We start from the raw sequence: 13,804 nt of genomic DNA, 5'->3' as shown, positions 1-13,804 counted from the left end.
CATGCAATGGCAACATAAGCTCTTCCTGTAAGATTTCCTCTGTTGTGGCTAGTTACACATCTCTTTTTTCTGCTTCACAGACTCTACGTAAAGGAAAAAAATCACTTCAGATCCAGCCGCTCACTACTTATAAAAGTACTAGAGGCTTAAATGTGATAGCCTGAGTGGATGGCGTCACTGAAAAATGTGTTTTCTTTCAGGCAACAGCACACCAGGACACGACTATATTCTCAGTCTCTCCCACCTCCCACCACCCTTTGCAGTTCCTTGTCTGAATTATGGTGTTTATTTTTTAGAAGGCAACAAAAAACCCCGATGAGAGATCAATATAATGAGAGGACGGATAAGCAAGCTGAACTGTGACAGATTCCTGCAGTGTTTCTATCGAAAAAGAAAACAAATCACACTTCAACAACTAATTCTCTGCAAGAATGTTCAGATTTCCAAGTGGATCTCTGAATGGGAAAACATACAAATCAGGCCAAGGTTTTAACATTCAACCCCACCACCTCTTTTCTCTTGTAGACATATACCTGCCACAAACTGAATAGTAATATCCCTGTTCCTATTCCAGGAAACCTGGCTTAATCGTTCCTATGAAAATCAGTAAGTTTCAACTGACAGAACGCTCAAAGAAGTTTCACTTCACTTGACACAGGTTGTTATCTGCAAGCCACTTTCCTTAATGTGTTTGGAGACTTCAATTGGGCCCCAAAAGTCTATTTGAGCTAGCGATTTATTATTTTCTTCTCCATCACTGACCAAAGGTGACCTTGACTTCACCTTTAGAGGATATTCATGACTGGTTAAATGTGGCTATGGCAGCATTTAAGAGACGCATATCCTTAGCTCAGACTGACCCAGTCATCTCTCTCATGTACCTCACAGCAAATGGAAAATGAATGGCCCGTGGTCAGTTTTCTATGTTCCCAAAGGCTAGGTCGAAAGAGACAAGAGCAGGTAATCTTCATTTTATCCAGTGATATAAATGATATAATTTTATTTTAGAATGGAGGAACACAGACATCACCTGCAATGACGATGTTCTTAAGTTTCACTTACCAAGAATTTGGGAGGAGACCTGTGTATATTCTACAATTTAATCTAGAGTAACCTTTCAAATTCTCCTGCAACATCTTATTTATATATTCCAATAGTTAACTCATAAGAATATAAGGAAAAATGAACAGACTCACAGACCAATTAGCCAATCACATTGTGTGGTTCTTCAACAAAATGAGAAGAGGGTAACAGGCCTCTTTCATCTTTTTACACTTACAGAAATTTTGTAAAAGATAAAGGCATTCTCCAGTAAATCCAAATATTCAACAAAAACCTTTGCAGAAATTTGTAGGTAACTTTACATTATAATAACTAAAATATGATAAAACTCAGACCTGGAATAGCTTCTTTATTGTAGATCTAGTCACACTGCTCCAACGGTAAGAACCAGGATAGAGCCATAAAGTTGAAAGCATTCTAAATCTAGCAATTGCGAGCATCTAAGATTTGTCTAAGATCAGAAATCTTTATTTAGTGTCATGTTAAATTTGATTGATGATGGTAGTAACATATATATCCCTCTTGAGCAGAAATTTTAAAAGCACTCCGTAAACAATATAATTAATCTTATTCATACAGTATTACACAGCATGTTTGGTATTGCTCACTGCTCAGTTTTAGTGAAACTAATGAGAACACTAGGACTGCACAGACTGAACTGGTACTATCATAATTTAAAATATCTGTGTGGATTCATTATAATTAATAATAAGACTAATGTTCCCATTTTTTACAAGCTTCCTGGGTGTTGAGAAATATTTTACACAAATTCTTGTTTTAATCTTCACTAGAACACCAGGAGCCAGATGTTCTTAAAGCCATTTTACAGATGAAGAAACTAAAATTGAGAAATTTGTATCATTTGTTGTAAAGCCACATAAGCAGTAAATGGCAGAAGTGATCTTAAACTCTGTCTCGCTGGCTCCAGAGCCCATTATCACAATCCACAGCTGCAGAGCCATTCTTAAGGAAAGTCAGAATACTTATACATTCTGAACGGACAAGCTGAGATTGTCTCTCAAACTCATAAATTCTGAATTTATAGGCTGATATTAATTCTTAGACTCAGTACTGGGTATTTCATGAAAGGGCATGGATTTTACAGTAAGCTGAATGCAATCTCTTCTAAGAGCTGAGCTGCACAGCTAGAAATCTTACCCGAATCTAGAATTCAAATATGTGTCTCTAAAATTCCAGGGACACTATAAATGATTGGGGAACATAATTTTCTTAAATTTCAATCAGCTCTTCTTGAATATAAGCCATATTGGTAGGACTGAAATGTCATGATTTAGATATATCCTGATGCATGTACTCCTAAGGAAGAAAGGTAAAGCATGTGACTCCCTCCTGAAATAGTAGCTACATTATCACTATGCCATTCTTCAAAAGTTTTGATTCCATTTAACTCAGCAAAATTCAGTTCGAACTGAAGGTTCCATCTGCTTAATCTGTTCAAATTTTGACACTTTCTTGAATCGATTTTTCTCATTTTATGCAGTTTTAAGTACAGCATATTCAAAAGTCATATAATATCAGTAAAAAGGTTCCATCTTGTAAATCACTGGTTGTCCTAATAGCTGTATCTGTCAGAATCCTTTAATGCCTCAAAGTTGTTAATCCGAGGAAGTAGCTTAGAAAATCTTTCTTCACTACTTCAATTTTTTTCTAAATATCCCCCAAAATGGAGATGATGAAGGGCTCATGTATGAAGGAGGTAAAGGTGTTTCCTTCACCCTCATGATTTACAAAGTTCACAGTAAAAGTTCCACTTCTATCTGCAAGTATATTAGTTCTTATATGCAAGATGATGAAGCACTTATGGGCACTGCTTGTGAACCTATAACTGTTTCAAAATAAAAAATTCACAAAACAGTCCATCTTTTTCTCAAGAGGAAAGTATAGATGCCACTCCTAGAGATTTGATGAGAACTTCAGTACAAGGACCATTAACACTAAGTGAAAAAAAATTGAACAAATACCTGACCACAAAAGCCTTTCAATTCATTTCCCTCCCTTCTTTCCTCTTACTGTCCTGAAAGCCTTATCCTTATTAATGACAGAATGAGATGAATGTGTATTGTTTCTGGAAATGTCCGGTTTTTCAGTAGAGTAAAACGTTGATTCAATTATAATTTTCTATTTTCTGGCACTTCAATACACCTACAATAGAGAGAGTCACTGATGTTCATTACAACATTTAGAAACTAAAGGATTTAGAAATGCTTTTTGAATGGGCAGAAGAAATGCTAAGGTATAAAAAATAGGATCTCAGTGTTGAAGTATGTTTTAACCCACATTTTTGGTTATGACAGTTTTCATATGCAATAAAATGCTGAAATACCAGCATGGATGCTAGTATACCGTCCTAAAGTAAAAAATTATTGCTTTTTCCATATTTTCTTTCTCTCCCCATATGTACACACACATGCTCACACATACTTTTTTGTTGTTTAACTATTTGAAACTAAGTTGCAGACATTACTACCTTGGTTGATATGTATTTTTTAAAAAAATGTTAATGTTTTTATTTATTTTAGAGACAGACAGAGCACAATTGGGCAGAGGCATAGAGAGGGAGACACTGAATCCGAAGCAGGCTTCAGGCCCTGAGCTGTCAGCACAGAGCCTGATGTGGGGCTTGAACTATGAGATCATGACCTGAGTCAAAGTCAGACCTTCAACTGACGGAGCCAACCAGGTGCCCCGATATGTATTTTAATGTATATTAATTCTATGAAATGTAGTTATCTATATATAAAGTGCATGGTATTATATCCATATATAAAATATATGGTGATTAAACATTTTTATTATGATTATTTGTTAATTTCCCAAAAGGGTATTTTATATGTAAAAATACCCAATGGTCTAAACATGACAATTCACTTTAGGTTTATTATTAGTATTAAGTCTGTCCTGTACCTGACCACCAAAGAGATATGGATTTCTCCAGAAGGGCTGGTGTTTTAGACTATCTTCTTATGGGTAAATTAGAGTTATTGTCTATCACCCAGATATGTAAGTGCTTAATGGATTCTCAACGATGAATTGAGAGTAAGTCTCATTATCCATGTAAACTAAATCTTCCCCCAAATATTAAGCTACAAGAAAGGTACATAATATTGCCACAAAATAAAATATGTGTAAACTGTCATTAAAAAGTATTTAAACAGATCCTGGGAAAGAGGATAACTGTCATCAAATAATTAACTGTAAAAGAGATGGGAAATCTTTCTTAGATTTAAAAATGTTCATATATGAATTTAATCACCTATAACCTGGATGAGTTTTCCTAAGTTTACTAACTTTCTTGACTGTGATATAAGTTTCACTCATCTTCAGATAAGATATTGAATGGTATATTTTGAAATTCACATTAAAGGTATTCTCTTATAGATCATATAATGGGCGGAACTGTGCCTCCCCCAAAAAAGACATGTTGAAGTCCTAACCACCAGCACTTCTGAACGTGACCTGATTTGGAAAATGGGTTGTTGTAGATATAAGTAGTTAAGTGGGATGAGGTCATAGTGAAGCAGGGCTAGCTTCTAATCCAGTAGGGATGGTGTCTTTGTAAGAGGAAAATTCGAACACAGACAATGCACAGAGGGAAGGTGAGATGGAGACACATAGGGTTAGATGACCACATACCAAGTGAGGCAGGGATTAGAGACACATTGCAAGTCAGGCTTCTGTCACCAGAAGCAAGGAGAGTGGCATGGAACAAATTCTCCCTCAGTGCCCTCAGAAAGACTCAACCCTGCCAAAACCTTGATTTCAGACTTTTGGCCTCAAAACTGAAAGAGAATAAATTTCCGTTGTTTTAAGCCTCCTAGTCTGTGGTAATTTATTACACCAGATCCAGGAAATTCTCTCATGTAGCTGATAATAGAAGATGGATAAGTAGAGAGACAGACAATCTTTTAGACCTTTTAGGTTTAGGTGCAGTCATAAAACGAGGACTTGAAGAACTTATAAGTGAAGCAGTAGAGTGGCCCCAAAGTTATTAGTTGAACTACATAAAATTACCATTTAATTTTTCTTTTTATTTTTACAGGGGGTAGGGGCAAAGGGGTGGGAAGAAAGGAAGAGGGGCGGGGGGGGGGAGAGAATCTTAAGCAGAAACCACACTCAGTGCTGAACCTGACAATAGGCTAAATTCTACAAACCTGGGATCATGACCTGAGACAAAATCAACAGTTGGACACTCAATCAACTGGGTCCCCCAGGTGCCTTAAAATTACCATTTTTGTAGGTAAAAAAAATGATTTAATAGAAGCAGTTTCATATGGCTCAATCTAATAAATAGATTACATAAATAATTGAAGTTTTCTAAAGCCCCTTTTTCTTTTTCTTTAATGTTTACTTTTGAGAAAGCATGCACATGAGTGGGGGAGGGGCAGAGAGAGAGAGAGAGGGAGACACAGAATCCAAAGCAGGCTCCAGGCAAAGCAGGCTCCAGGCTCTGACCTGTCAGCACAGAGCCCAGTGCAGGGCTTGAACTCACAAACCGTGAGATCATGATTGGAGGCAAAATCGGATGCTTAACCGACTGAGCCACCAGGTGCCCCTAAAGCCCCCTTTTCCCTGAAAGAGCTCTTTAACTGAATTCACTAGGAAAATATTTTCCTTGTATTGTTTTTCTTTTCTAAATAGATTCTTAGGCTTCATTCATTTATTTCATTTAGATAAGGAAGTTGTATCTTCATGACCTATATGAAATTAAACACTGGAGGCAATTGCTTTTTGAGGTTTTGCCTGCTATTTCTCTTGTTTACACATCTCTGTGCATGGTTTATTCTAGGAGACAATGCTGGAAATTCCGTCCAATTCATGTTCAAAGCTTGGGACTCTCCAGGGGATTTTCTCTCATTCCATTTGGCACAGCAGTAACTGTGTTTGACAACATCTGCCTTCCAGCACCGCTCTGCAGCTCCGTCTGACACTTGGTTCTCGTCCACAATTTCTTCCTGCCTGTCTTCTGAGGAAGATATTTCCACAACAGAGGTGGAAAAGAGAAGACAGCAAGGACAAACCAGAGCTTTAGTTTCCCAGTGAATGAATCACAAACGCACCAAATTTCTTCGCCTGTCTCTTATTCCAATTCATTCAAAGATTTTTTGACATAAACCATATTTTCTAAACCAGCCCTTTGTCCTTTGGGATTCTGAGCACTCACACATCATTTTTGAGTGTTCCTTGTCCTAGACATTCAAACAGCTAGTCCTTTTCAGAGTTTTGTCAACTATGAAAATAAAATAACCACTTACAAATTTTACTGACAATTTTTTTAACCAGCAGGAAAGGATTCAACCAAGCTCAAAAACATTTTTTGTGTGACCACTGCTAAAGCATCCCAACTTATTTGTATAGAAAGTAGATATTTAAAAGGAAGGTCATTTCATAAAACTTTAATAATCCTAATTCAAATAAATTTTATGACTATAAGAAATTGATTTAAGAGAAAATTCCAAAACTTAACAATCAAAAGATTCCTCTACATTCTGGAATAACTTAAATCACTGCCTACACCAAATAGGAAATCCAGAATATAGGGTGTATAGTAGCAATTGCCATTTAAATTACTAAACTATTCTTCAATTAGACTCTTTGTTATTTTGCTGTGACTTTAAGTTCTAACAGATTGTCTCAAAATGTCATTCTATACTTCTACTGAATTGAAAAAATCCCATGCCATCATTCACTTCTTTGCTACATGAGATTCCAAAGTTTCCCTGTGCCAGACAATATACATAAACAGCTGATGATATTAAGCTGCCTTTAGAGAAAAAAAAACAAAAACAAAAACGTTGGCCTAAAAGAGATATTACTTGACTATGAAATTTATGATATTTCTCTCCTCAGCATACTTTACAGCTGGGTTTTCAGAAGTATATATATTTCATGTACATGTTCACATGAAATTTGAGAAAGGAAGAATGTGTGATAAAAGAATATGTTGTGTTTTCGTGGTTCTATATGGGGAAATTCCTTAGGGACAGAGAGTGCCAGAAGGGCATTATAGTGACAAATACTCTCTAGGGTACAGAGACTACCATGAGCTAGATGCTGCCATTTGTATCATGACCACTTACTTACCTGCTACATTTCATTCTCACTAGAGATGAACCTAAGTACTTTTGCCCCCTCAGCTCACCTACAAGTATATGGCGGAAAGAAGCAATATGAAAACACAATCATTCCTTCTTGTTCAAATAGAGACTTCTTAAATGAGCAGTCTCAGTCCCCCAAACAAGAGCATTAATCTGGTTGCACTTCATCAAAACAAACCCAACATATGAAAATCAACTTAGAAGCTGATGACTCCTTTCACAAATACATCTATTTGTGTTTCCCTTAGGTATTTTTAAATAGCAAGCTTTTCATGATTGGATATTATGTGTATACATCTATGTATATGTATATACAAACACACGCACATATGTATGTGTATATAAAATATACACATAATGAAAATATGGTATACAAAGCAAGGTCTACCTCCCAGCTCTAAACCCTTTTTCTTACCACACTTCTCCCCACAAGCACATCCAATCTGAGATCCAGGTGCTTTCAAAGAGGCACACAGTTTCCACTGGAAAACAACAGATTTGGCTGCACTCTCATAATCAAGATTCAAATGAGTTAGCTGCACTCAGCAATTCTCTGGCCTCTTTTTCCTGTGAATCAGGGATCCTGACTTCTCTAGATCATAGATCCCTTAGAGATGCTGTTATATAATGAAATAAACTTACTGTTTTCTTTAACACTTTGAGAGCATAAGGCTTCTGGGTCCCCTTCTGTTTGCATCTGTACACAATGGATGTAGCACCCCTTGAGGGGGAAAAAGACAAAAAGAAAATGTTAAGCTCTGGACATGAAATCAAGGGGAAAGCTTGAAAATAAGTATCTCTTGCAATTACCCTCATAACTGACAAGTGTTTTTATAAGTTATTCTATAGGACCAACCCAACTGTTGAGAGTATTTTTTCCTCACAACTACAGTTTGCTCAGAAAAATTCTAGGTTTTCCAGTATGCTCTTTTTATCCTGGCCCATCCCTATACCTGAGCTTACTGAATGCTTTTGCTACCTGAACATAGCCTTTCTTCATGTAGAAAAACCTAAACATTGAATCAATGCTACCTGAACATAACTTTTGGAGGAGAGCCACCAAATTCATTCAAAGTCCCTTACCTTTCCTAGAGGTATGTGTCTGGAGTAAAATTAGCCATTGGGCACCAGGGAGAGGGTTCAAGCTTAGTACTGGGTATAAGGGTCAGGATAGTGTACACTGTTGACAAAGGATCAGGGGATCCTGTGAATTTCCAACAATTCGTTTGGTGCCCTGGCATTTTCCCAGAGCCAACATTATCCCCACAGAGTTCTGGTTCTTTCATCTTGGTGAATACCACTAACATTTATTTATATATCCCCTAACAAAAATAATTATGTGAGATGTTCAGGAGCAAATAGTATAGAAATGGTCAAAGACATGTAGAGAAAAAGTAGATCTCTCTATAAAAAACTCAAAGCAGTAGAGAATGTGTTTTACCTATAAAGGGGAATGGCAAGAAAGGACTCAATAACTATCTTCATATGGGAAAGACACAAACATACTAAAAAGAGAATATTAAAAAGCAGACAGTGTGACCCTCATGTTCCCTCCCGACACATGAGAGGAAAACAATGAAATAGAGACAAAAGAAGCTCATAGACCAAGCAGGCTTAACTTACAATCTCAGAAAGAGAACTTCTGATAAATATTAAAATAAGGTCAGTTGACGTAAATCTGTCACGCTTTGAAAATTAGGTCAAAGGACCTCTTATGACATATTCAATTCTATGGTTCTGAAATTCTGAGTTAACATGAATGAATTATAAAAATCAAACATGTTCCTAACTGCCCATTCACAGTCCATTTTTAACAAAGTCAGGAAAAGTCAGAATTGGTGGTGTATGTGCTAATAGAGAAGAAAAATTTCAACACATTTTTTAAAACTTGGATAAGATATAACATATACATAAAGAAACAAAGGTTTTAGAAGCAGAATAGGTAGAGGTAAATATATAATTCAACTTTATTTTTAATTGTCTAAAAGATAACTATCTAAAGCAAAACTATTGAGAGTGCATTGTGTTTATGGCATGCGAAAAGTAAAATATGATGACAACAGCACAAAGAACAGGGGAATAAACTAGGACAATACTGTTGGGTCCTTATACTACATTTTAAGTATTATGAAATTATTTAAAGGTAGACACTAATTAGTTAAAGATGTATATTGTATAACCTAGGAAAATGAATAAAATAGTTTAAAAATCAGTAAAGAAAAAAGAATCAATAATGAAACTAAAATAGAATAATCAAAAAATGAAATGCGAGAGAGGAAGAAACAAGATAAAAGATTAAAAACTAAAACAGCTAAAAATATGGTGAATTTTAACTAATCATATTAGTGATTGAATTAAATATAAACTTTATAAACACATTAATTAAAATCAAAGATCATCATGGGGGGCGCCTGGGTAGCTCAGTTGGTTAAGCCTCCGACTTCGGCTCTGGTCTGATCTCACGTTCGTGGGTTCAAGCCCCGCGTCAGGCTCTGTGCTGACAGCTAGCTCAGAGCCTGGAGCCTGCTTCCAGTTCTGTGTCTCCTTCTCTCTCTGCCCCTCCCCCTCTCATGCTCTGTCTCTCTCTGTATCAAAAATTAAAAAAAAAAAAACATTAAAAAAAATAAAATCTTTAAAAAAAAAAATCAAAGATCAGACTGGATTGAAAAACCAACACCAACTATATGCTATGTACAATAAACCCATTTAACTATAAAGGCATATATATGCTAAAAATAAAATTATAGAAAAGAGATACTCTGCAAACACTCATCAAAAGAAAGGAGAAATAGCTATAACAATCCCATGTCAGCCAGACTTCAGAGTAGATATGTAGACAGACATTACTTATGAAGCAGTCAATTTCCCAGCATGACAATACAAACATAAATGTGTATAGTACACACCTAACAACAGCACTTCAAAGTACATAAAACAAAAATGGATAGAACTGAAAAGAGAGACAAATCCATAAATACAATTGGAGACTTCAACACACCCTCCGAGCAATTGGTATAACAAGTAGACAAATTATCACCAAGGATAGAAGAAATGAACAATATTTTATTATTTTTATTATTATTATTATAATTATTAAAATGTTTATTTTGAGAGAGAGACAGAGAGAGTGTGTGTGTGCAGGGGAGGAGCAGAGAGAGAGGGAGACCAGGGAATCACAAGCAGGCTCCATGCTGCAGGGTGAGATCTCACGAATGACCTGAGCCAAAATCAAGAGTTGGACATTTAACCAACTAAGCCACCCAGGTGTCCCAAGGCGTGAACATTATTAACTAAACTAACCTAATCTGATGTTAAGAGAAAACTACACAAAAACAGCAGAATACACATTTTCTTCAAAGTTAGAAGAAGATTCATATACTTGATTTCCAGACTTAGTATAAAGCTACAGTAATCAAGAAAAAAGTGCTGGAGACAGAATAAACATGGAAAAGAATGGTTTCTTTCTAGAATTATATGAACACATTTTAAGCTAATCATTTAATTTCAGCAAAGAAACTAGGTTATACTTTAGAGAAATTACTTGTTATTTTCATATAAATTTATTTCACCTGTTCTGTTCTTTTCACTTAATCTTTCCATCCTCTAAAAAAAAAGTTATTCCTAAAATTGCAACTGTGTGAAGTTATAGATATGTTAACTAATCTTTTTTTTTAGAGGACTAAGTGAAAAGAACAGAACAGGTGAAATAAATTTATATGAAAATAACATTTAAGTAATTTCTCTAACCCTACTTTCTTTGCTGAAATTAAATGATTAAAACTATTATAAATTAAAAAAAAGAAATTACATGATTAGCTTAAAATGTGTTCCTATAATTCTAGAAAGAAACCACGTTTCAGTAAGTTTTAGAGAATAAGGATGAAAATGCATAATGTTAAGACAATTTAGAATCACAGGCATTCTCCCAGGAAGGAAGGCTATAAATCAGTGATTGGCTTTCTAGGGGAGGACTTAGTGAGACATTTGTGATTTTGAGGTTGAAGCACTAGAGCTTGGCTTCCCTTGCCATCAAAGTTGCTCTTTGGAAATCCAAGAGAACTTCAGATACAGAATCTTTTAAAACAGAGTAGTCTAAAGGGGCTGTTGACTATGTTGCATGGCTCCAGGTGGTCTCTGTAATGATATACTTCATAGCCAAGTAAAACGATCTTTGTCAAGTGTATTAAACCTCTTAGCTAGGAGTTTCATTTTTTTGTTTAATGGGATGCGTCTTGAAATGGAACCAAAGAATCTTATCTTTTTCTGATGTTGAATGTTTTTCTAATAGTTATGTCAAAATCTTAATCATGTTTAAACATTTCAATGCATTGATTCTTGTTCCATTTGTCTTTGCATTTGAGTAAAAATGTTTTATTTTCAATATGTGTATGGGCTTGCAGGAAAGATCCTCCTAATGCTCATTAGGGAAAGGTTGAAGAACAGGCTGTGATTTATAAGAACTGTCAATCATACACTGAAAACATAATATATACAACTCACTGTATTTCTTCTACATGATTGACTTGCTATTATTTAATAAGCCTGCTCTTTCATTGATTTTTTTTTAGATTAGATGAATTGTTAAAGACTGGTTATAACCTTAAACTTGATTCTTCTTGGGGGTGAAAGTAGAGTCACATTCAGGAACAAGAGCCTGAAAGAGTCAAAGTCTCTAAATGTTTAATTTAGCACACATCTTCGGCACACATCTCATTCCAGTGACAGTTTTTCATTGTTTCATTCTCATCCCTGTCAGCTACAACCCCTCAATGTTCTTCAATACTTAAGTGTTTCAAGATGTTCTTCGGTCACCAAAGACAAAAATAAAATCTGAACCTTAAACCAACAAAGAACAGGAGGAAAAACTGCTGAAATGATTTAATTACTGATTTGGCGTTTTCAGTCTACAACTTGAAGAATGGCTAACCTTTAGAATTTAAAGTTGTTATTAGACCTGGAGGTTTTCCAAGTCAGTTACATTTTACAGTCCTGAAGTAACTCTCAAAAATACCGTGTCAAAGAATGACAGTAAACCCCAGTTTTTAAAGTGCTTGAGGCCCAATGTTTTAATAAGGTTGGGTTCAGAATTTCAGAGTCTATCCACACTTACACTCTCCCTTTTCTTGCTAAATCCTGCAGGGGGCAAAGGCAAGCACTTCACTTATTAGGGCCATGACCCATCTTCCTACTTGAGGCCTTATCTGGACTCTTGTAACTGTCTCCTTGATAGTCTCATTTGTTGTTTCACCCCGATTTTAGCTTGCTCTATATCCAGTCTTTTATGTCTAATTCCTGACCTGTACCCCCTTCAGGATCTACACTGGCAAATGCTTAACTCTTCACTTCTGATCACCAACTCAAAGCATGAACTGTTATATTCCCTACTTGGTGAGTGTCCAGTTAACTCATACCCTTGCTTGCCTAGTTAACAATTTCTTTGCCTGACAGCACCTAGTGTGACTTTGTTCCTAGTCCTGGATCTCCACAAGGACTGGCTTAAATATGATGCCTTCAGTTACAAAAGCTTAACAAAACCCCAGCCCTAAGAGGTTAAAAAGCTTTGGAATCCAAATGCTGAATTTTAACTACAATAAGGCAAACAAAAAACAGCTTTAAATTATCAGGTTGCCTTAAGTTTTTGTTTTCAATCAGAAAGTAATGTGACAAAAAAAAAAAAGAAAAGAAAAACAGGCAATGTGACAATAAATACTGTGGACATAAAAAGGTCTTGATACTCTTATCAGTCCTTCCCTTTGTTTGCTTTAAAATATTTATTGCCTCAAATGTTAGCCATTTGAAAAAATTAACCAAATGCTTTATGAAGACTTTATTTTTCTTTTCTGTTTGAATGAGTGTGTGTGTGCATACATGCAGCACACGTGGAACTGAATTTCCAATCAACTGTTTAATGCCACCATCCATTCTGAGGACAGTTATGGCTCTTCTTTTTTTCACCTTTCTCCTCCATTTCCAGACCCATTCCCTTCTATTCCATATCAACTACTACAATAATTCTACTATATTTATATATCCATTTAATCCAACTTTCACAGCTTCACTTAAGCTTAATAATTTCAATATGCAATATATACTATTGTTTTTGTATACTATTTGCCATAATTTATTTTTTCCAGCTTTATTGGGATATAATTGACATATAACATTGTATACGTTTAAGGTGTATCAGATGTTGATCTGATACACTTACATATTGTGAAATAATTACTACAGTAGGGTTAGTTTAAGACCTCCATCACCTAATTACTATTTCTTTTCCATGTCGAGAATATTTAAGATTTGCTCTTTTAGCAACTTTCAAGTATATAATGTTGTAAATATAATCACTAAGCTGTATGTTAGATTCCCAGAAGTTACTCATCTTGTAAGTGGCAGGCTGTAACCTTTGACCATTTCCCCAGCCTCTGGCAACTTACCAGTCTATTGTTTCTTTGAGTTCAGCTTTTTTAGTTTCCACATAGAAGTGATATATACAGTATATATATATATATATATCTTTCTCTGTATGACTTATTTCACTTAGCATAATGCCCTCAAGGTCCATCTATGTTATTGCAAGTGGCAAAATGTCCTTCTCTCTCATGGCTCCATACATACATATATATATA

The 13,804-nt window shown here is 35.5% G+C and overlaps 1 protein-coding gene across 3 annotated transcripts in view; it reads right to left on the bottom strand.

The window, feature by feature from the left end:
* Window positions 1-13,804, bottom strand: part of CAMK4 (calcium/calmodulin dependent protein kinase IV) — a 209,398-nt gene that overhangs the window by 102,126 nt on the left and 93,468 nt on the right. For all 3 annotated transcript variants that reach the window (XM_029942690.1, XM_029942691.1, XM_029942692.1), the window contains one exon: window positions 7,821-7,899. In XM_029942690.1, coding sequence (XP_029798550.1) covers window positions 7,821-7,899 — 79 coding nt within the window. The remainder of the gene's footprint in view (window positions 1-7,820; window positions 7,900-13,804) is intronic.

Source organism: Suricata suricatta, chromosome 6 (genome assembly GCF_006229205.1).
Source record: "Suricata suricatta isolate VVHF042 chromosome 6, meerkat_22Aug2017_6uvM2_HiC, whole genome shotgun sequence".
Classification (NCBI taxonomy): Eukaryota; Metazoa; Chordata; class Mammalia; order Carnivora; family Herpestidae; genus Suricata; species Suricata suricatta.
This window is presented reverse-complemented; position numbering and strand designations above follow the sequence as displayed.